The sequence below is a fragment of the Sabethes cyaneus genome, chromosome 1 (assembly GCF_943734655.1).
Source record: "Sabethes cyaneus chromosome 1, idSabCyanKW18_F2, whole genome shotgun sequence".
Lineage (NCBI taxonomy): Eukaryota > Metazoa > Arthropoda > Insecta > Diptera > Culicidae > Sabethes > Sabethes cyaneus.
Window position 1 is genome coordinate 26238869 of NC_071353.1, and position 25440 is coordinate 26264308.

At 41.6% G+C, this 25440-nt stretch overlaps 1 protein-coding gene across 1 annotated transcript; it reads right to left on the bottom strand.

The window, feature by feature from the left end:
• Positions 1 to 1470: 1470 nt before the first annotated feature.
• Positions 1471 to 24759, bottom strand: LOC128733106 (xaa-Pro aminopeptidase ApepP). The gene is made up of 9 exons (XM_053826722.1): positions 24436 to 24759; positions 4058 to 4149; positions 3662 to 3979; positions 3138 to 3601; positions 2818 to 3085; positions 2313 to 2760; positions 2184 to 2252; positions 1947 to 2119; positions 1471 to 1893 (listed from the first exon to the last, which is right to left on the bottom strand). Exons 1-9 carry the CDS (start codon positions 24497 to 24499, stop codon positions 1666 to 1668), a joined length of 2124 nt encoding a protein of 707 aa, XP_053682697.1. The 5' UTR covers positions 24500 to 24759; the 3' UTR covers positions 1471 to 1665.
• Between the last annotated feature and the right edge of the window lie 681 nt (positions 24760 to 25440).

Sequence of the window (25440 nt, forward strand, 5' to 3'; positions counted from 1 at the left end):
AGGCTGCTCGCACTTACAGGAAATCTCGTGCCGAACTGTCAACGCGTGAGTGTTGACACAAGCAAAAATACTTCCCTTTCTTTTTTTCTCACGCAAAACCCTGAACAATATCAGCAACGCTGGCAAGGTCAATTATCCCCGCGACCCGCGAGTTCCCAAGCAAGAAGCAACCACAAGTTTAAATTTAACTTGACAAGCGAACTCGAAAATTCACAATGAGTTCGAATTCAATTCCGTGGAACTTATGTTACGGATTACTCGGCTCATGGACTTTTCAAAATCAATTAGGACGCTACATGAAGTTATGAAATAGCTACAGTTGCAAACAAATTGTTCATGAGGCTTATTGCTGTCATGATTATTGTTCATGAGTCATGTCGAATGTCACTTTGCTCGATTAGTCTACTTTTAGTATTATGTAAGTCACAGCATATTGTCGAGGAACTCGACCAAGTTGATCGCTACAAAGTTAGTGACTTAACTGCCAGCAAGTGACACCTGAGCTTGCTTTGTTTTGGTTGGTCATCGAGCCACTATGCTGTCCGTTCTCCCTGCAACGGACACTCGACATAGGCTTGCCAAGTCTGAAAATTACAAAAACCGGCCGGTCGATCCTGCCTTCAAAAATGCGGGCGGAAGGGGAGGGTTGTGGCAGCATACTACACTCTTAAATGATTCTACCTGTAAATAGGTCGGATTTAGTTAAAGCTAGGTTGAAACTACTCAAAATGCCCTTAAAGTGTATATGTATGTACACAAATCCGGCTTCACATGTCGGAAAACTGGCCTTTTTGCCGGATTGACCGGTCACCGGCTTTGCAAGCGAAAAACCGGTCGGGTCGGCCACTTGCAGTGTTGGGCACCGCTAATTCGCTAATTCGCTAACCGATACAATTTGCTCGATAATCGTGAAAATTTCGCTAATCACTAATCGCAAACTGCAAATTAACAGTTACTCTTTATTTTTGAACATATCGCAATAACTTGCATTGTAGTCTATCGCTGTACAAATTATTTGTAATTTACATTTATTACATGGCTTTTCTTAATTTACCTAAGATCAAAACCTATTATAATGGATAAAATGCTTTACAGTTTATTAATTTTAAAATAGACAGTGGCATTTTATTTGGAAACATGGCCCAGTAACATTTCGGCTAGTCTGAGTATAAATTATAAAGTATAACTAGCGTTTCTTTCGGTTAGCGAATTAGCGAATTAGCGGTGCCCAACACTGGCCACTTGGCAACTCTAACTCGACAGTGACTGAGGCGAGTCGAGTTGCTCGACGTGACTTACAGAATAGGACCTATAATTTATATAGAATCACACTATTGCTATTTGAGAAATGGCTTTCTACCCGCGGTGACAGCTCAGTTATTCAACTAGCGGACATTTCAGATTAAAAAAAACTTTTCAATTCGCATATCGAGCGCCGACTAGTATTTAATTAATCTCCAATAAGTTACATTTTAAAAATATCACTTTTCCCTGTGTTCAGGAAATTAACATAAATAAACATATATATGGCAAATAACTACGTCAACAGGCTGTGCATTTGAACTATGTATATCTAACCTACGGATAGTCAGATAAGAAATTTTTCGTTCGGGTTCCGAGCTTATTATTGGGAAATGAAGACTCATTCAGAATCAGACAGACGGGTTAGAAACCACCGGCAGTTAGTAAATGGTGCAATAGATTCGCTACTAATGTGAATAATATCAAAGTTGCAGACTGACAATGGCTACTATCAATTCCTGAATGAACCGGGTCGGGAATGTTTCGTGTTTTGTTCATCATCCAGTAGAAGCCATCCATTTTCTGTTTCCGTTTGAGTTCATCACCTACTAACTGCCGAATGCGGGCGTTATAATCATTAATCCATTTGACCTTCAAATAAAATTTTGGAATTATCGAAATTTTTGAACTGATAAGGGCTTTACCTCCGTCGTACTCAACATTTCGTTGTCAATCAATTTCGGTTCGAAGGGAACTAAGGTAATGTCCTGGAATGAAAAAAACTTATGACCAGAAGGCAGAACCGTCCCCGTGTCAACCACTTCCAGTACATTTTCCAATCTAATACCAAAATCTGTGGGTATGAAGTAACCCGGGTCTGAAAGAAAAATGAATAATTCGTTTATAACCCTTCTAAAGGATCGATTCAAATCACAGCTTACCATACGCAAAGAAATAACCTTCCTTAAAATTATGCCTTTGTTTTGCAGTATGGGAGGAACTTATCGGAGCTAAAATTGTAGAACACTTAACTAAGTATTTTACAAACTCGATAGGATATGTAATCTTACATTCTCGAACTGAAAGATAAGATCCAATGCCGTGGCCTGAACCATGGGGAAATGCATGCTTGTTTGTTTGTACAGGTCCTCTAGCTAAGGCATCCAGTTCAGCAGGTTTCAAATTTTCCGGAAAACTTGTCATCGACATTCGGATAAGCCCGATCAGTACATTCGTATATGCCTGTATGTGGCTTGGTTTTGGGTCGCCCAAGTGAATAGTTCTCGCTACGTCCGTAGTTCCGTCGTGATATTGACCACCTGAGTCGATGATTATCGTGCTATCTTCGTTAATTTCCTGATTTGAGTGATTGCTTATTGTGTAATGTGGATCACCGCCGTTTGGACCAAATGCGACCACAGTTCTGAAAGAAGCCCCTTCTGAAAGATCTTGGATTTTCCGACGTCGATCGATTTCTCGTGCGAGCGATCGCTCCGTAAAGTCATCTCCTGCAAGAAACTGAAATTCAAAGTATTAGATGAAAGGAGTGGTGTACTGAGTTTCACGTCAACGCACTCGTTTTTCAAGATAACTCAGCGCTTCGCACATTGCGGCTGAATCGCGGATGTGCGCTCTCAGCATACCCTGTCTCTCTATTTCATTCTTTTGAGCTCGGAGAAGGATAATCGGCGATGGTTTGTTCAGAATTAGCTCCCGTGGAATGGCGGAGTAAATTGCCTCCGAAGCGCCCATTTCAAAAACATCAGCAGACGGAACAAGAACTCGTTTCCAGTGTTGAGATAATGTCCGAAGATCTCGCCACACATCCTGGTAGTCCCGTACTCTGAAATCATATAAGCTTACGAACCGAGGGGAATAAACAACCAAATACTTACTGAACACAATGCAAGTTGTGACAATTGTGAGACTTCAAATGGTTCATCAACCCGGTGTTCATATGAGTGCGATTAGTGTACAGAATTATCTCCCGGTTGCTGACGATTAGATAGGCTTTGAATACCGGTGTGTATGGAATATCACTTCCTCGTAAATTCAGAACGTAAGCCACTTCCGTAAGTGAGGTTATAATTATGGCATCACAGCGAAGTGCCGTTAGGTTCGAACGCAGTTTGTTTACTTTACTATCCCAACGTTCGCCAGCGAAGCGAACCGGATGTACTTTAATGGAGTTAGACTTTGGAGCGGGTTTTAGAGGGCCCCAAACAAGGTCAACTAGATTTCGCTGGATTCTGATAAGCTTGATATTGTGTAAGCCAAGCTGACGTTCCAGACTATGCCACATGCCGTGTGACATCAGATGCGGGTCAGCACCTACTCGAGACTCTGGAGACAGTTCGTTCTGAAAAAGGATTACGACAGTAATACGATAATTTTTAAAGATGACTTTTTGTATTCTAACCGCGATCCATTCTCTAACGATGGCATGCTCGTCGTTATGGAAAACTTTCCAGTTACAGTTCAACTCTTGTTCCGTTTGCTCATGTTGCCATTTGTCGATCCAGAGGGCTGCAGACCTGAGGGTGACCACAGCCAGCCCGGGTCCCGAAAATCCACTCACGAAATTTAACCGTTTATCTGAGTCCATCAGCTGATCGGACATGTGCTCATCGTAAGTTGTTATAACATAGGCATCGATTTCAGCCGTTTGTGTTGACGATCGGGTGCGCATTTCGTTGCGTAGAGCCGTTAACCGCTGATGGAGTGTAATATCTTGAGTCTAGAAATGAGTAGAGACAGGGTTGATTGACTCATGGTGAGAAACGAAGCAACATCTGATTACTCAGTCATCAGTTACCTTTTCACGGTTTGAACCCAAGCATTTCAATCGTTGTGCGGATCTAAGTTGATTGGCGGAAATGGTTGGGATAAATGCCAACAGCGTCAAAGCTGCAATTTACAAGAAAATCGATTAGTGATGAAATGAATCATTGGTTGTGACATTCACTGATGCATTGTAAAAGCCGATGACCTAGACGTATTGCCGATGTATTGATCGACTAAGTACCGAAACATGTGCGTCTTATCCCAGATTAATCAACGAGCTATGCGGTTTTGCATTTCGAAGGCTGCTCGGTGATCAAAGCCGACACCAAATAAATACCGGAACATATGTATTGTACATCCTCTAAGTTGGTAGTTCTTTGGAGTTCCTGGAATTTCTCCAAAAATTGGTTGTCTGATATGCGATCTGCAGAAGTAGCCATGCGAGTCAACCCCTCGCCATATCTTGAACCGTCAACGAACGAAGCCAGCCAAAAGCGATTTCTACTTTTTATTGCGACCTTGCGGGGGCCCAACTATACGTACTGTTAAATACTGGTACAAGATACAGTAAGACGGTAAGTTTTCGTATCAATCCTCCAAACACTCCGGAACTTTTCTCTATCGTGAAGGCAAACCTTCACAAAACCGCAAACGTGATTGATATAAACTTGAATTAAAGGGTGGTTGAAGGTGTCTAAACAAGACACAAGACTTGACCTAAAACTTGATGGAAGAGGGTAAGGCAAAGATGAGGGCGTGCTAGACGAGAAAAGAATAATACTTCAGTTCCAAAAAACTTGAACTATTTGGTATGCTCAGTTTTTTTTGAATTTTTAGATTTTACTAATAAAATGTAAACGTCATACATTTATTCCTATACATTTATGCGTTCGTTTACCCTCTTAATCGTCATCTTATATGAATAATCGCATATATATAATCAGCAGACAGGTATAGATATCATTCTATCTCAATTCGCCATTGCATTGTCAACAAACAAGGGCACTTGTGGTCGGCGGCAAACACATTCAGAACGAGAAGCACGCGCGATCCGTTGACAGGTAATCTGCTGATCGTAGAGCACCTTTTCTGACGGTGCGGTGTAAAGCTGATATCGTGCGGCGAAGCACCGGTCTTGAATATTAACAAAAATTCGCACTGAATACGGGAGGTTTCTCCATTCGTAATACACCCAACACTGTTTCGCTGAATTCAGAACTGATCTCCTAGGCGCATGCATGCATTTTATAGAGATAATTGCAGCGAGGTGATGTGTTTTGTCCCCAGATGGTCTTAATTACGCACGGGTTGGTCAATTAGATAGTACGAAGGAAATTTCGCTCTCATCAGCCATCAGCGTAATAAAAGGTCACACGAGAGGAAAAAAAACACGCAATCGTTCTAAGATCAATGTCCACATGCATCGATGGAATGCAGCCTATGTGGAGATATAAATATTCATTTGCGCGTATTTCTTTTCTGTGCTTACTATAGGTAGTTCCCTGTTTATTTTTAGTCGTCGTTTGCCGAACGTGTTAAACCAAAATAAATTTAAAATGCAATAAAAATCAATCAATCAGAAGAATACGTACTTCAGTTTTCTTTCAGTTCAGTTCAAGATTTGGTTCCAGGTTACATTTGCTCATGCATATTGCAAGGTAAAGTTCAACTGATTTTGCAAAATTACCTTTAATTTCCAAACTTGACAGACTTAAACAAACTGTTTTTAAATCTTTGACACTTTTATATTCACATTTTTTACATTTACATTTTTATATTCACATGCACTCAGACCTTCCCATTATAGTCTAACCCATGATCATTAGTTACATTAGTTTGTTTAGTTGCCATAATTTAGGACATCTATTTCATTGGAAATTTAAGGAATTCAAGAAAACTAAAAAAACCTTAAACCAAACGATATTTTTCAAGAATTTCTTTGATGCTCTTTGTGTACCTCTCATTGTTGTTGGTAATCAGTCCATATTGCAATCCATGTTTCCAGATGGCTGTAAGGAGTCCATCCTATTTCCGGTATACAAGAAAGGAGATTGTGGGAACGTGATCAATTACCGTGGAATTACCTCTCTTAGCAGTGGTTTAACTGCTTGAAATTCTTATAAGCAAAGAGCTGAAGTACGAGGCAAAACGACACATATCTAGTGATCAGCCCGGATTCTACCCTGGACGATCCATTGTCACTAATGTTGCGGAGTTCACATCATATTGTGTACGAAAAATAGAAAATGATGCTCAAATGGACGCAGTGATCACAATCTGCTTGTATTTAGCTAAGATAGAGTTTTTTTAACTAGTCGAAATTATACTTAGTTAATCGTAGAACTAGGTAACACAGATTCCAGTGAATTTTGCAATCAATCTGGCGTCCCACGAGGAAGCAATCTTGGTTCCCTTCTGTTTTCCTTATTTTTGAACGACGTGTTCACTGTGCTTCCAAGAGGTTGTAGATTGCTGTACGCTGATGACCTAAAAATTTACGTACTGGTCAAATCATGTCAAATGATCAAACTAATACCATGTGTGTGTCATCATGATTTAAGTCTTGCTTGACGTAGTTTCATCTTCGTATCGTGTCTCGTTCGGTGTACACGTACCAATGTTTGAGTTACGGTCGTTGATAATAAATAAATTCCGAAGCGGTGCTGCATGCCAGCACTATTTTTCGTGACCTCAAACATTTCGGCATATAAAAAAGATTTTCATACTATACAGTAAAAATATTTGTCGAGACCGGATCTGTTGAAAACCGTAAAAAACGGAAGAAAACGAAGCGTTAGAAGAACTGCAGAGGTCAAAAAGGTTGTTCGAGAGCGAATTCGTCGTGCGCAACCGGTCCGCACGGAAAATGGCAATTGAGCTGAATATCAACAGAGAATCTCTTCGTCGAATTTTGAAAATGAATCTGGCTGTGAAAGCATTCAAAAAATGTAAAATCTATGGATTAACGGAAGCAACAAAACAAAAACAGCAGGAAATATGCAAACTGCTGCTCCGTCGGTACAGTGATTCCGAAGTGATCTTTTCTGATGAGAAGTTGTTTGTTCTTCAAACTCCGCACCATGCTCAAAATCATCGGCTGTGGTCGGTTTTGATCATCGACGTTCCAAGGCACAAACGGAATGTACCTCGATACCAAAATTCATCTGATCTTATTAATAAATCCAAGTTGCCGGGAGTTCTTAGAAAAAATTGACTTGCGGTGTAAATTGAACGTCAATTTAATGACCAGCAAGACACCAAGGTCACTAACATGACCCATTCTACGTAGTTCAACGTCGTGGATAGTATAATTGAAGTCAATTGGGTTTACAATCCGGTGAAAGCTCATAACTTGAATTTTTGCTATGCTTATAATAGCCCGTCCAGTTGCTCCGGGGTACGATGCAGGTTTAACAAGTCAGTTTTCGTATGTTCGAATCTCGACTGGGCAATAGAGTCAATACGATTTTTGCACTAGCCCCGTAATTTTCCTGTACTCTAATAACCGGCTGTGAAGTCTGTCGATAAAGAAGGGTCAAGTTGTTAAGGACGTTTATACCCATGACTTTGCTTTATAATAAGCCAATCCTGTCTGCACCATTCAGCAAATAGATTGAGCAAAGTTTGCAAGTGACGGCAGTCGTCTTCATTGCCCATTATAGCAGACAGTTTCAGGTTACCTACCAGCGTAAATTAACTAGCAGCCGATTTCCAGCAGAATCGCGACAACATTAAAAAACGATCAGAAAAGCAAAGGCCCCAAATTGCTACCTTGAGGAACTCCAGATATGTTGCTAAATACTGACAATGTACTGGATCCGAGCTTTCTGGATGCTGGGTTCGTCGAAAAGCTACGCCGGCTCGTGGTTTATCCTTCTCCTCCATACACCGTTTTCACATACACCGCCAAAGATGGTCCTAAGCATACGTCGTACAAAAACGGGTAGTTTTTTCAAGTCCCCATCGAGCAATGTCCACGTTTCATGCCCGTAGAGGGCTACCGGTCTTATAAGTGTTTTGTACATGGTACATTTGGTATAGGGCACTCAGATCCCTGTCACGACAATTATCAGCTGAAGCCGCCTCCGATAGTGATGGTAATTGAGGTTGACAATATGACGAATGCAGCGTGTTGTTTTCCCAAATGTTTACTATATTTTCTATTTTCTAAAGCATACAACCGTATGATTGCGAAATTATTACAGCCGCTGTCAAATTTGACATAAAATCGAACCAGCAACCCTGGCTCAAACGGCTTCAAGAAAAATGTATGAGGACATTCGTGCCAAGAATGTTGGGGCCGGGGGTGAAGCTTAACCAACCTTAGGCTCTTGAGCAGGCTTCGTTTTGCTCATCTTATGCATGCGGAGGCAGAGCAATCTGCTTCTCACAACGATCAAGTGCTTTCGTTTTCTATTCAACCGTTTCCTCTCCCTCCGAACGATGCCTTCTCTTACGACCACTCATCTTGCGCAGGAGCCCAACGACAAGCAGAGCTAATATTTTCTTCGCACACTGGGACACGAGACTATTCATTCCGTGTCCCAAAGAGAATATGCGATAGGCAATTATATGGACTGGAACGATTTGCTCCGTGACCTTGAGAGCATGCATTCGGTAGCGCTCCGGCAGAAAAAGAAAGGTGAAACCAAACTGATGCTCACTCGCCGACAGAGCAAAGCAGTAAAGCACTGCAAAAACAAAACAAAACTTGTCGCGTCGGAGAAGGTAACATCCGATTAAGAGAGAGCAAATCGATTCGCCTTCTGCGCTTTGCCAATAAAACGCCGTGAATTGAGGTTTTTTGCAGAGCACAGCAGAAGCCTGATCTTGAGGAGTCCGTAGTAAGCACGACTTTCGGCAAGAATACGTCTGCGTATTTCTCTGCAGCAGTGTTATTCGACGTCATCAACAACCCGAGGTATACAAATTTGTCCACCACGTCGAACTCGTTCCCGTCGACTACCATACTATTGCCTATGCGAGCTCGATCGCGCTCGGTTCCGCCTGCTAATAGGTAATTGGTTTTAAACGTATTCAGCACTAATCCAAACTGCTTAACGTTTCAGTTTGGTATACCGCACAGTAACCCCCTGGAACGTCCTTGACAATATCCACGTCGCCACCTAGGAAACAGTTTTGTTGTGTAACAGCTTCTCAAGCGCTTGTTCCATTGGTTTTAGCTATACAATAGTTGAATAAGCTACTCTTAAACAAAAATGTTTGTTGGGAAGTAAAACAGATAAATTATAGATTTATTGAAGATCGTGCCCCGCATGTTAAAATTCTCACATTTCACACCACCTTCTAGCGCGATGTTGAACAGGAGACAGGAAATATTTACCATCGCCTTGTTGAAGTCCCCTGCATGTTTCAAACGGGCTTGATAATGTGCCCGAAATTCTCACACAGCACCGAATACCATCCATCGTGACCTTAATCAGTTTTGTCAACTTCCCGGGTAAGCCGTTTTCATCTATAGTTTTCCATCCATCTATAGTTTTTGAATAGTATGTAAAGTATATTGGGTATATTACTCCCTCCTTTCGCTCCTCCGGTAGCTTTTCTGTTTCCCAGATCTTGACTATCAGACGGTGCAGACCGCTGGCCAAAGTTATCCGGGCCCATTTTGGTAAACTGCGCTGCGATGCCATTTTGCCAGTTGCCTTGTTTTTCTCCACCGTACTGATGTAGTCATTCTCCCTGTTGTCTTGGTATTTTGTCTCGCTGCGCCACTCAGGTGCTCACTTCTATATAACGACTCAGAACTACAGCTGGGATACCATCAGACCCCGCAGGAAAGGAACGCTTCAGTTTTTTGGTGGCTTTTCACTTGAACTGAACGCTAATTTTGAGTCGTTTCACTTGGATACAGTGTTGCACGGATGAACATAACCTAACTTCTTTGGCGTCTATTGGTGGTTTGTTTACATAAATCTATACCTATAAAGAAGGATTTCTGTCTGTCTGTCCGTATGTTCCTTATAGAATCGAAAACTACTGAATCAATCGGCATGAAAATATGCATGTAGAGGTTTTTTGGGGCCAGGAAAGGTTTTAGTGATGGTTAGAAACCCCTCCCCCCACTAAGAGGGGGGGCTCCCATACAAATGAAACACAAATTTCTGCATAACTCGACAACTAATCAAGCAAATAGAACAAAATTTGGCATGTGGGTGTTTTCGGTGACAAGAATTTATTCTATGGTAAATTGAGACCCCTCCCCTCTTTATAAGGGGAATTATAACTCCTCTCCTCTTTAAAAGGGGGGGCTTCCATACAAATTTCCTCATAACTCGAGAACTAATCAAGCAAATGGAACCAAATTTGGCATGTGAAGGTTTTCGAGGGCAAGAATATTTTCTATAGTAAATTAGGACCCCTCCCCACTTTAAGAGGGGGGGCTCCTGTACCAAAGAAACACAATTTTCCTCATAACTCGAGAAATAATTAAGCAAATGGAACCAAATTTGGCATGTGGGTGTTTTTGGAGACAAAAAATTTTTCTATGATGAATTGGGACCCCTCCCCGTTTTAGGAGGGGGGATCCTATACACATGAAATACAAATTTCCTCATAACTGAAGAACTAATCAAGCAAATGGAACAAAATTTGGCATATGAAAGTTTTCGAGGGCAAGAATATTTTCTATGGTGAATTAGGACCCCTCCCCACTTTAAGAGGGGGGGCTCCTATACAAACGAAATACAAATTTCCTCATAACTCGAGAAGTAATCAAGCAAATGGAACAAAATTTGGCACGTGGGTGTTTTTGGAGACAAAATTTTTTTCTATGATGCATTGGGATCCCTCCCCACTTTAGGAAGGGGGGCTCCTATACAAATGAAATGCAAATTTCCTCATAACTCGAGAATTAATCAAGCAAATGGAACCAAATTTGGCATGTAAAAGTTTTCTAGGGCATGAATATTTTCTATGGTGAATTAGAACCCCTCCCCACTTTAAGAAGGGGGGCTCCTATACAAACGAAATACAAATTTCCTCATAACTCGAGAACTAATCAAGCAAATGGAACCAAATTTGACACGTGGGTGTTTATGGAGACACAATTTTTTTCTATGATGAATTAGGACCCCTTACCTTTTTAAGAGGGGGGGCTCTCATACAAACGAAATACAAATTTCCTCATAACTCTAGAATTTTCTATCGTATATTTTCTATGGATTTCCCCACTTTAAGAGAGAGGGCGTGGCTTTTATACAAATGAAAAACAAATTTCCTCATAACTCGAGAACTAATCAAGCAAATGGAACCAAATTTGACATGTAAGTGGTTTTGGACGCAAGATTTTTTTCTATGGTGAATTGAGACCCCTCTCTTCTTTAGAAAGCGAGTTATGGCCCATCTCCCTTTTAAGAGGGTGGGCTTCCATACAAATGAAATGCAAATTTCCTCTTACCTCGAGAACTAATCAAGCAAATGGAACCAAATTTGGCATGTGGGAGATTTTGGAGTCTTGAATTTATTTTACGATAGTTAGAGACCTCTCACCCCTGTGGTAGGGGGATATGGACTCTCATACAAATAAAACAGAAATTTTTGCGAAACTCAAAAACTAATCAAACTCGAGAAATTCGAGACTCTTCCATAAAACATTAGTCAATACGAGACCACAAGAACTATCCATAGTAACACTAGATCATTCAGGACGAGACGGTCGCGAGTGTTGCCGGTGACCCGCCGTCGGAAGTGCAGCCCACTGGGGGGGCTTGCAAAACTCGAGATTGTGACAAAGATCATCCGAGATTCATGATTCATGTACAACACAGGTTAATTTGTGGCAATACGAAGTTTGTCGGGTCAGCTAGTTTAAAATAAAAGAGCTAAAATGAAGCAAGTTAATATTGTCAACGGTAGACTGGAAAAGTACAAAAACTGCCATTCCACGCAATTTTAAGGGGAACACTGCTGGATAACGCTTTTAAGAGGTTTTGTTCGAATTTATGTAAATCGCGGTCACAAAATTCGGATGGATGTCAAAATGGTGAATCGTGTTCATTCGTGACACCAGCAGCAAAGCTCTGTTTACTTCGGTGAACTATCACTGTGCAACCTTCCAAACAAAGGTTATAAATATAGAACAGTACAAAAATGATTTTAAACGACGACTGGAAGGAAGAATGCAAGGGCTACGTTTAAAAAATAGCATCGGCAAATCAAACATCGGCATCCGTCAATCGTACTACGGAATCCGACGCAGATTCGGTAAATCTTTTACCCTCTAGTCGGAATGTGTTCAGCACTCATAGTACAAACAATGAATTATTTGTTTATGTGAATGAGTGAAATAGCACCGTTGTGAAATTGTTTCAATAGTTTGTGGTTTCTCAGAAATAGAAAAAAATCTCCTAACCACATCAGCTTTACTATTCGCCGACAAGAACAGTTTCCATTAGCTCAATTGTTCACCCAACATGGATGAGGAGACACCGATGGGAAACATCTGCCGATGCCGATCGACAGTACCGGAAGCGACCTTGTAATCGATACGACCTATTTGTTGTCTATATAATTGGCCCCTATGATGGTAGGCCAGCTACAGTCAGTAGCTGCATTTGTTGATCCACAGATTGGCTTTCTACGGAACGTGTTGACTGTTGACTGTTGAGTCTAGAGAAATGGATTCAAAACAAGTATTTTTGATTATTTTGATTCTGTGAATTTTGTAAAAGCCGAGTAACAAATTGAAACCAAACTTGGTTTCAAAAATTCTAAATAATTTTGGAAGTCTCAGTAGAATCTCCGAGTTTACAAAAAAAGCTTAGGGTGTGATTGATGGGGCACCATTGATTTTATTAATAAAACTTATGTTTACGAAAATATATTCATTATGATCTGGTAGACGGTAAAAGTTGAAGGGAGAAAAGGTTCATGAACATAAAAAGTGTTTTAGAAGTGCCAGAAATGAATAAAAATCAAAATTATTAAGAAAGAATAATGTCATTAAATATTTCGCTTCCGGCTTACAGGTTTCATGGGGTATTTTATAATTTGGAACAAACATTAATGAAATTGAGTCAAAAAGAACCGTTCGGTTCTTGCTGATTCCGTTACAGACTCGTTACAATCGCAATAAATTCTCACCAGATGAAAACGGTATTCATTCAGCCGAACTTAATTTGCAAAGACCTTCCCGCATGCCGCCAACGGAGATTAACTCCGGGATAAGGTTTTATCGTTATTAAATTGATCACAACCACAGGCATATGTTTGTTTTTTTTCAGCCAAGATCAACGACATCCCACTTCTACGATCGGAAAATACCCTAAACAGGAGCGGCAAGCGTAACGAGCATAGGTTTTATATGATAGGTTAGGTTATTTATTGGTTGGGCATGTATTGATGAAAGTGTTAATGCACATCTTTAAAGTAATTTGTGATGATAAACATTACACAGGCAAACAAACGACATATTAAAAAATCACGAATGATACCGCATGATATATTTACCGCGTGGTTCTCAAGCAACAGCCAATTCTGCTGTCCAAGCTAATAGATCAAACGTGGGTTCAAAGTTTGGCGCGGGTTTGCTACGGTGGCCATTACCGCTCATGTGAGTGTGCTCGTGAATGCGTCGACGGCAGTGGTGACGACTTCGGAACGTGCGACTTGGCTGGCAATCGTACCGCCAGAGCGCAGAACGGGCAATGTCGAACGAAGAATGCGGGGGACGTCGTCGTCGAATGCGAGTGGAGATCAAACGATCGCGGTTCGACCGCGCTGATCGTTCGTTCTTCGCTATGCGTTGCCTTTTTCAAGTTCAAGTTCGACTGGGCGATTTACGGAAAACCTTTGGCAGATCGGATTGTTTACTAACTGCGCCGCCGCCGGTGGTGTAGCGAAATGTGAGTACCTGCCATTGATTGGATTATATTTTTTCTGCTTTTTTCTCGCTCACTCTCAAGCAGACAGCAGAGCTTCGTAATTATGTAAACACACTTGAGCTGGAAATTAAGCTGTGTAAAGGAATGTATTCGATGTTTATGGTCGTAAGATCAAGTGGCATAGTAGAATTTTTTGGTGTACTCGTTTTGAGTGGGCGGTGTTTTTCCGCTTCGAAATCCAGCTCGTAGTAAAATTGTGGAACGATCGAGAGATGTTTAGGCATAAATTATTAAGGTTCTGTGTTATTAACTATTCTGGCCTGTTTAGTTTGGTGACGTAATGTAATCAATTTTTGACAAAATTGCCTTTTCCTTTTCCCTTTTTTACATGGGGAGCGGTGTTAGCTTCATTTAACCTTTGATTACGTTACGAATCTCGTTAAGGTGCATTTCATACGAAGTAATATTTTGAGTTGAAGAGCAAACACCAAACACTTTTAAATCCATGCAAATATAGTCAGTCTAATACATATAAAACAAGCTTTTAGACAGAAGGCGTATTACGATTTCGGTTAACTAATCTTGGGAATGGCCTAGTAGTAAACGGAAAAAAATCAGACCAAGATAAATCCTCGAACTGAATCACTGTCACTATTGTGAGAGCTAGCTTACTGATAGTGCCACTAGCAGCAATCTAATGCCATAGCAACACATTAAAAATTGAGGCCATCTATTTTCTTTAAGTATCCGGATAAAACCAATTTGTTTATCCAGTCGCACTATCTTTCCTTGTAATAGAAAGATATAGTATGCTTCATCCACCAGAAGCTAAAAATTCCCACGGAATTCAAAGCTGAATATTTTTTGAGATAAGATCGATAAATGGCTTCATGAACTATTACCACAGAGACAGTCGGTGGCGGTGGCAGGCGGTCATGCGCTCCTCCTCCAATGGCACATGGCACCAAACGGAATTTGTCATTCGGTATCATTCGGTGGTGCATTCGAAAACCTTCCCCAGTCGCCCTTCCGTCCAACCAACAATGGAAACAGAATTTGCAACCCCGTTCGACAGCATAAGTAGCCGTCGCGTCGTCGGTTGGGGTGGAAGGATATCGCGAAAAACCGAGTACACAATTTTACGAGACTAGGATCACAGGCGCCAGCACGGTCTCGGCTAGAGCGAAAGTCAACTGTATTGCCATGCCATATTATGTTGTGTGTGATAACGGCTAGCCAGTAGGTCACTGGAAAAGATTGCTTTTTCACTAATCAAACGTTTATCAGGATTTTTCATCATCCTTTTTTATGCTGAAGCTTTTTGATGTTTCCTTCTTCTCGAAACGGTTCTTTCTGGGTGCACCGGTTTTTTATCTTTGCTTTGCAAAGTTAGTTAGAAATCCTGTGCCAAATAAGGAAAATTATATGTTGTCTAGCTGGTACACGTTGCATCCATCGTTGTGCTTATCTCACACGTGTTTCCAGTTAGCGTTTAAAATATACTAGGTATAATTTTTGCACAATAATAAGTCTAGATTGAAGAACAGAAATTGTTTGTTTGAAAAAATAGGAATTAAAACCTTATCGAGATCATACCCCGCTAAATAGTAACAACAAATTTGGAAGCGGTGTTCTTCTAGCTGCTTGCTCAAAATATCGAGTTCGATTACTTTCACCATCTCACTGCACCGGTGCAGCGTGGAGTAATTATGGTTTTTTTTTGCCTTGAACAGTAATAGGTCCCCTATTACTGTCCTGATCCTATCCTATCCGTCCTGATCTTGTGAATGACTCAGTCCTTATTGGCCAATATCTCATCTGAACTGCTGGATGGATATAGTACAGCTGGGTTCGTTCAAATCGATCACGTTCTAAGTGAAAACGATCGCTTGTTGGGCCTTTGTTTTGTCAGTACTGAACTAGTTAATGAGCAAATTTCATTTCAATTTCATCCAGCACTCCATATCTTTTTACATAAATTGACACCACTCACTTATGAAGACACTGCTGACGGTCCAGCTTATAACTGCGGCAAAACTGATTTCCTGAGATTGAACGAGTTTCTTTCCAACCGTAACTGGACTGCTGAGAATCGCAAATAGTCCCATTTTCTATGGAGTTTCCTATATAAATGGGACTGTTATGCGATTCACGGCAGTGGAACTCAATACTCGACGGTTGTGATGCTGAATCAACAACTCGAAATGTATCCAACATTCTATTGTACGCTATCGATCAAAGTCCAAAAAATATCAAACGACAGTCTAATTTTCCTTGGTCAAATCACACTCTAAAAACTTTAAAAACTGCCAAAAGATCAGCGCTCAAAAAACTGTCTAAATTTCGTACAACTCAGCTTGCATATCATTACATATCTTTAAATAATTCAATCCATATCAAATTCAAATTCAACTGAAGCTTCGCAATAACTCAAAAAAAATTCTGGCACTACATTAACCAGCAGAGAAATGAAAACGGCTATGAATCTTGAAAGTTGAAGCAATAACTACTCTCGACCTATGTGAGCTTTTCCGCAAACAGTTGAGTGCTGTTTTCACTAGTGTGAAATCCTCGACGACCAACAAGCCTGGAATGCTGTGCGCAATGTCCCGTATATGGCAACTACTGCATCACTTCCAACTTTAAAGATGTACTCAACGCGTGCTTGAAACTGAAAAGCTCAGTCTATCCCGGTCTGACGCCCCGGGAACTGTTCTGCTCTGTGTACTGTTCGATCCCGGGTGACGAGATTCCTTCAATCATACCGAAGAAGTGTGGTTTTACTCTTTGTACTCCACTGGTCCCGGTTCGCATTTTCAGTATGTCTCTGTTTTTGGGTAGTTTCCCTACTGCATAGAAAACTTCATATGTCTTTCCAGTCTATAAAAAAGGTCCAACACAAATCGTCCCAAACTATCGTGGAATAGCACTACTTTGTGCCATTGCAAAGCTTTTCGAGCTGGTTGTTCTGAACTTCCTTACTTATAATTTCTCTAGCTAAATTGATAAAACTCAGAACGGTTTCGTATCCAAACTGTCAACTTGTGCCTGATGAAACCTGAAACCATCTTCAGGCCGATGCAATCTATACGGATTTATCAGCAGCTTTTGACAAAATAAAGCATCAGATTGCTCTCTCGAAACTCCAGGGGCTTGGATTAAGTGACAATATCCTTAACTGGTTTGAACCATAAGTTACCGGTAGGACTATGTCGGTCAAAATTGAAAATTCTATTTCTTTGCCCTCATCTGTCGCATGTGGCGTGCCACAAGGAAGTCATCTAGGTCTATACATTTTCCTGCTGTACCTTAACGACATTCATCTTACCCCCAAATGTATGAAATTATCGTATGGCGATTAAGAATAATTAAGCATATCTCGGAAACCCAATTTTTACTATCGGAGCTGGCGATTTTGGGGCTGAATAGAGCAATATCAACAGAATAGTGTTAAATGCTTCAAAGTGCTCTTGTATCTCCTTTACACTCAAACGATCAGTCATATCATTTGATTATAAAAGTTCGAACATTGTTCTTGCGCGGGAAAATGTTGTAAAAGACTTTTTTGTTTAAGTTATATCTGGTCGGGCAGTGACCAGTCAACAGACCAGTAATTACCCGAAGATCTTTTTTATTAGGACTTAATAAGTTCCGGGCTTTTGCTGCACTTGGTCTTATGAATCTTTTTGCTTGCCTGGATGTATCCCTGGCGTTCCAGTTTGATTCTACTATGGACATTTCCCATTTTCTTATTTCGGTCCTCAGAGCACATTCCGGGAGTCCACAAAACGGTTCCGGACCAATGAAATTTGATGTAGAACTTTCTCTTGCTAGAATTAGTAAGCAATAATATCACTAAGTATCAGTAGGGTTTAACTGTTATTGATACCTACTGATACAGTTACGTCATCCCGTTAAAAAAAACAGTTAGATTAAATTTATTGGTCAGTTGTTGCGTACGATAGACGAGGGTGACACAATATGTCGTCCTTGTCGTCGGCAGCATAGTGTCGGGGTGGCTCGGGCTATTTCAAGCGGTCGTCTCCATTCAACTTGGTCTTTGGCCACTCGTCGCAAATTTCCCAGTAGTCTCAGAAGTCGCAAATCACTTTCAACTTGGTCGAGTCATCTTGCATGTTGAGCCCCCCCGTTCCCGGTGCCGGCAGGGTTGTTGAATAAAACTGTTTTCGTTGCACTGTCATCCGATTTTCGCCAAATGGAAATCTCTCCAAGCAGTGCAAGTAACTCGTGATTCACATGTCTCCGCCACTTTCCGCTTTTTGTACTCCACCAAATATCGCCCGCAGTGCATCGATCGACTGTATCGTATGCTGCTTTGAAACCAATAAAGAAGTGATGCGTGGGCACGTTGTACTCTCGACTATTCATCTCGACATTGGTAAAAAGCTAGTCCGTAGACTTCGCGTCGTAGTTAAGGCGCATGGAGAACCGAGCTCCAGAGGTGGAAACTCGCCTGGTAAATTACAATGCAAACTTACAATGAATAACGCAGTTATAGTATTACAAAACATTTTCCTTCATTTTTCCTTCAATGCCGTGATGGGTAAAATTACTGATATTTACTGATAGTTATGAGTAACGCACTGGAAACACCCGCCAGGGTATGTGGCTCGCTGGTACCCGTGTACCTATGAGCCATAGAGGCGCTGAACAAAAGGAGACTGCACAACCCCCCTTATTAATGCAGCGAAATGGGTTGGGCTATTTTTAGACACAAATTGTGCCTCTTCCTCCATCTACTGTAGAAACCACCGACCGAGAAGTTTAATCTAACTTTGTGTTTACTGGCGGGACGACGACACTATGCAGCTCCTTGCAACTTACAAGATACAGTGGACCCCCGTTCGTTTGAACGATTCCTCATGCAAACTAACGGGATTACTTTTTAATTTGAACAGCTGGTACCCCGAAATATGCTGAAACCTGTGTGAACTGGCCGTCCTGCTCTTTGTTATTGTTTTGGTGGTTTGTTTTAGTTGGTAGTTGCAAGTGCAAATATTGCATTTTCCGATCGGATTTCTATCTTAATAGTTAAGAAAACGAAATGTGAAAACGATTAAACACGCTAGTTTAGTACAAACTAATCGTGTTTATGTGCATTGTCTGCATAAACAAGTGATATCATGTTGAGAATGACATTTGAACCATTTTTAATTTGCACGTCGTGCAAACCAGGTTCAAATTAAAAAGGGTTCAGATTAAAAATGGTCAAACGAACGGGGGTCCACGGTACTGCATGTGAACGCTGTTCGTCTGTCAGCGTGTTAGCCGCGATTCACAGCGCGGGGTTTCGGGGGAAGGCCCCATTCCTGTGAAAATGGACCAAACCTCGTGATTTTTGTCATGACCTTGAAATGTGGTCAGGCATATTTTAACATTTTTTGCAGTGCTTGACCGCATTTCAAGGTCATGACTAAAATCACGAGGTTTGGTCTAAATAAACGAATAAACAAATATAACACTGAGTGATATAAATAAATAATTTTATTACCTATAGTTCTCCAACTACTTTTTTTTCGAAATTTCTAAAACTGAGTCAATTTTTCTAAGCCTCCCCTAGTTTTGTCAATGGGTTCATATGCATAAAAATGCACCTGAAACTGAAAATTAAAGCAATAACCAATATGCAACCGCTATAAAACTTAAAATCGAAAACAAATGGGGTTGTTTACGATAATATTGCAAACTGCAATTGATGCGTGATTTATACTGATGATTAAAACCTAACTACATTGTAAGCTCGGTATCACATAAACTTACCGTGAACGCACGTAATTCCGATTAGCTTCCTATTCTGATCACTCAACCAAAGAGAGTGCTTATAATCAAAGCATTACGTCATTACAGCATTACGTGCGTTCGTGCTATTTATGGTCTGGGCTATCATGGAACTTTCTCAAAAGCTGAATATATAGAGTCAATAACTTTGCACTTTGAGATCATAATTTGTTAAGATCGAAATTATATATAGTAGTGTATAGTTGTAGTTGTAGTCAAAATGTAAAATTCAGATTTTGAGTAAAAAAATTGTTCAATTGCTAATCTTTGCAAAGGGAAAGCCTTGGGTTTAAACGTTTTTAAAACTTGACCCTGCTTTATCGACACAGACCTCGCAGCCGGTTATTAGAGTACAGGGTGAGTAACAGTAATAACTGTCAGTTTTTCTTTGGACTTGTTAAGTAAAAATGGGATAATCACAGATGTGTCTGCACAATTTTCGTTTAGAGTGTATTCAAATGTCAACACAGTATGCAAGTTTGTTTCGAATTTTTATTCTTTTAAGAATCGCAGTTATCATGGACGCAAAAAGGGAACTTGTGATTGTGAGTCTATTTTTGAATTTTTCGACTGTGTGATATTTTAAAGAAGCTGAAGCCGACAGATTCATCTTTATTACCTTCAAGCGCTACAGGGAAAGCGGTTCTTGGGAAATACTCCCCAAACCTGGCCGTAAACGCACTATAAGGACACCGGGAGGCATCAAACGAGTAAGAGAGCGAATTCGATGAAAACCAGACCATTCTGAACGTACGATGGTCAATGAACTGGGAATTTTGCAGTGTCAACTAGAATTAGAATATTCTGAAAGATGATTTTCGATTGATTCCACACAAAAAGTAACGGGAGCACAGTTTGACTGAAAAGCAGAAGGTTCCAAGAGTAGAAAAATGTCGGCAGCTGCTCAAGGGCCACGAGGATTGTGAAATTCTGTTTTCAGACGAAAAAATGTTCCTGCTGATTGGATATATGCAGCACATCTTTTTGATATTTCTTGGGATAAACTGACTTTTCAAAGGTTCCAGAATGTTTCCAGGGTGATGGTATGAGGACGATTGAGGGTTAAGAGCAAATTTTTCAACTACAGCCTAATCAACTTATACGCACTGATAAATGATAAATCCGGTGATGCTAAGGACGATTTTTATGACAGGCTTGAGAGGACCTATGGAGAGTGCCCAAACACGACGTGAAAATCATCATTGAAGATGCAAATGCGCAGATCGGGAGGGAGGAATTCTTTCGTCCAGTCATTGGAAGACATAGCCTTTATCTGTCGACCAATGATAACGGTCTGAGGCTCATTAATTTTGCCGCGGCCAGAGGAATGGCCATCTGTAGCACCTACTTTCCACGTTTGAATATTCGGAAACACGCCTGGAGGCATCCAAATGGAGACTCTAGCTCTCACATCGATCATGTCTTGATTGATGGTCGACACTTTTCGGATGTTATCGATGTACGGTCTTTTCGGGGACCAAATATCGACTCTGACCATTATCTCGTAGTGAGTAAGATTCGCGCAAGGCTGTCGATCACGGCGAAAGCTCGCACTGAGAGGACGCTGCGTTTTAACGTCCAGCGGTTAACGGCAGACGGTGTAACAGTGGAGTACGCCAGGAAGCTTGACCAACGAATCGCAGAACAGCAGGTAGAAGGAGAAGATATAAATGGGCTGTGGAGGAACATCCATGGTGCCATCGAAACAGCTGCGAGAGAGGTGGTACGCACGACGCGTGGAAGACAGCGTAACAGTTGGTTTGATGCCGAATGCCAGAGAGTGACAGATGAAAAGAACCAGGCCAGGAGTCACATGCTCACTGCAGCAACGCGTCAAAACAGAGAGAGAGGAACAGAGAGACTAGAGCTACGGAAAAAAGAATTTATCGTCTAAAGAAACGCGAGTAGGAGGAGCACGTGCTCGCCGGCACAGAGGAGCGATACGCCAGCAACGACACACGGAGTTTCTATAAAACGGTGAGATGCAGGAATTTTGTCATGCCTGTGATGTGCAATGATAGTGCTGGTAACCTGCTTACCGACAAAACGGCGGTAGCAGCCAGGTGGAAGGAGCACTTCCAGATACTGTTGAATGGAGAGGTAAACGCGAAGATCAGCAGGGACAGGATAGGAATTGTAAGCGATGGTCAAGGAGCCACCAACACAGGAGGAGGTTAAAAAGGTAATCAGTGAGCTGAAAAACGGTAAGGCTGCTGGGAAGGACGGTATCGCGGCTGAACTTCTAAAAGCGGGGAGCGAGTGGCTGTACGAAGCAATCCACCGGATCATTGTCAGGATCTGGGAGGAAGAACAAATGCCGGAGAAGTGGTTGGATGGCCTCATTTGCCCAATTTTCAAAAAGGGACATCGACTGGAGTGTAAAAACTATCGAGGAATTACATTGCTCAATTCTGCCTACAAGGTGCTTTTCCGTATCCTGTTCTGCAGACTGAGACCATTAGCGGAGTCGTCCGTCAGCGAGTTGTCATGAGGGTTGCTTCACGACGGATCAGATGGTTACCCCGCGTCAGTTGCTAGACAAGTTCCGGGAGTACAACTTGCAGACACACCATCTGTTTGTGGACTTTAAAGCGGCGTACGATTCAGTTAAACGAAATGAGCTGTGGAAGATAATGCTAGAACATGGTTTTCCGACGAAACTAGTAACGCTAATTCGTGCGACGCTGGACGGATCCAAATCATGCGTTAGAATAGCGGGTGAGACCTCAGCTGCTTTCGTGACGTTGGATGGACTGAAGCAAGGGGATGCACTCTCTAACCTGCTATTCAACATTGCCTTGGAAGGTGCATTACGAAGGGCAAACGTGGAAAGAAATAGAACTATCATCACGAAATCTCACATGCTTCTTGGTTTTGCGGATGACGTCGATATCATCGGAATCAACCGTAGAGCAGTGGAAGAGGCCTTCAGGTCCTTTAAAAGGGAAGCGGCGAGATTGGGACTTACCATTAACACCGTCAAAACGAACTGCATGGTTGCTGGCAGGGAACGTGGGAGACCAAGTGATGTTGGTACCGAGGTGGAGTTAGATGGGGAACGATATGAAGTAGTGGAGGAATTGATATACCTTGGTACACTCGTGACATGTGACAATGATGTAAGCCGCGAAGCGAAACGACGAGTTGCAGCCGCGAATCGGGCTTTCTACGGTTTACGTAACCAGCTGAAGTCCCGTAGTTTGCAAATTCGCACAAAACTGGCGCTTTACAGAACACTAATCCTCCCGGTGGCCCTTTACGGACACGAATCATGGACGCTAAGGAAAGCTGATCGACGAGTGCTTGGGGTTTTTGAGCGTAAAATTCTGCGATCTATACTTGGTGGCAAAATGGAAAATGGAGTGGGGCGCAGATGCATGAATCACGAGCTGTACCAAGTATACAAATATGCTGATATAGTGAAGGTACTGCAATGTGGCAAGCTGGGGTGGGCTGGACACGTGGCCTGAATGCCCGATGAAAGAGTAGCCAAAACTATTTTCAGCAGAGAACCAGGAAGAGGTCGTAGACTCCGAGGCAGACCCCGCACCCGGTGGGTGTGTGCTGTCGAAGACGATGCACGTTCAACTGGTGTTCGTGGGGATTGGAGAACGGCAGCCCAGGACCGACGGTACTGGAGGACCATAATTCGCTCGGCGCAGGATCTGTAACGGACCTTTTGCCACTAAAGTAAAGTAAAGTAAGTAAGTAAGGTATGGGGACGTTTCTCCAAATATTTGATGAAGGTTTCATTGCTATTGATTGAACCTGGTGGTAAAATCCACACTAAACATTAAATCGAAAATGTTTTAAAGAACCATTTACTTCTCATCTTCAAAAAACACTAAGGAAATGCACCATACTGCTTCCAATAAGATTCTGTACTGTCTCACCAAGCGAAAGCTGCAGGCTTGGTGTGAGAATAATTTTCCGGATTTTATTTCTTCGAGAGTGGCCTGTCTCTTCGCTTGATTTGAATCCTCAAGATATCGTACGTTTCAACAACGTTTGCGACTGGCAATTAAAGCAAAGGGAGAAAGATTTGAATTGGACTAGTTAAGGACGAAATTTGTATTAACTAAATAGATATGTTCATATATACGCCCGGAACACGCACCTGTTCGTGTTCGAATAGATTACCATAAAATGAATTGAAAAGCCATTCTCGTAACACGTATCTATAACATTTTATCTCTTTCTGAAGCACAAAGCAATATGACTTGATTAACTACGGTAACACTACAAAGTACTATTTAGTCTGAAAACCACAATTATTTTCAATTCAGCGCTACGAGGTGATATTTTAATCCAAACCAAAATCCTGTGCATTATTCGCAACATTATTTACTTTCCGTAAACATGTATGAGGCAGGTACTTGCGAAAAACGTGAGACGATACCGCAAACAACGATTAAATAATCCACACTACCGTACACCACACTACTAGTGCTTCGAATCGTCAACATCCGAATCCACCATCTCCTACAGAGGGTGAGAGCGAAAGATCGCAGTGACGCAACTATGGATGGGTGTGGAAGCTGCGTTGATTTTCCACCCGCTGCCACCGTTTCCGATCGAGCTGACCTATGATGTTTCACGCTTGGCAGCCAGATTGCCTGCCAAGGCAGGCAGATGATGATCGGATCAACCGCAATCGCACATTTTGTTTTCGAATTGATTTTTCCGTACGAGTGAATCTATTAAATTTAGAATTTTGGCACCAACAGGGTCGTTTCCACCGCCCACCCTTTCCCGAGTTGCTCACCTAGTAGCAAAACTGTTGCTTGCTTCCACAACATCGTTGGGGCGCGCGAAATGTCTTTTCCCATGTTACCTCCAGTAGATTTTGGCAGAAAGTTTATCTTTTATGCCATACACACGGTAGATTCACAAAATATTGCAGAGGATTGTCGACGATTAATCACTTGATGACAGGTTGTATCGTTCCATCGATTTAGTCGATTGTAAACAACGCGCTTAATTAAATTCTGCGAGTCACGCGTGAGCTATTAACACCAAACGGTTAGCCGCGATCTTAACGTTTCTCAAAGTCTGGGACGTCACGACGGGGAACACTTTTGCTGTGGCGCGCTGGCGAGCGTCCTAATCGCTGCGAAATCGGAACTAGACTGAAAGGAAGACGCGAATTCAAAGTCAGAGTCGGCAGCAGTGGCAATACGGCGTGTGTGGGACTGAGTATATCTGCTGTTACTATTCATATTGGCAGCGAGTTAGTAAGAACATCGAAGATTGAAATGTGTTCTATATTTCTTCTCTTTTTTTCTCACGCTGCTGGTCGTCACGTTTACGTATAGCGCGCGCTGTCTGTTCCGTCGGAAGCGATTTTGCGGCTGCTGCCATAATGAAAATGGCTTTAATGCTGTGGGAGGAACTGTTCCTATTGATTGATGATTTATCGCGTCGGTGGAGACGCATGCTGCTCTATGTTTATGTAATGTGCGGGAATGAGATAATTTCGGATGTTCGATATTCTCTTGACCTTAGTACAATCTGCGTAGTACTATCACAGGGTATGTTCAAGTGCAGTTGGATCATTTCATTTCGAGATTAATAAATTCACACTAGAAAGTTCCCTGTGGAATCCGACTGATGATGGATGGATAAAATACGTCAAGTTGCTATGGTAAAAAATTAAACAACAAGAAAGTAATGAGCTTCACTGTGGGTTTATTCAAAAATCATATAAAGTAACATACAATCACAAATGTTATAGAAAACTGTCCAGTAAGGTTCCAGAAACCTGCATTAA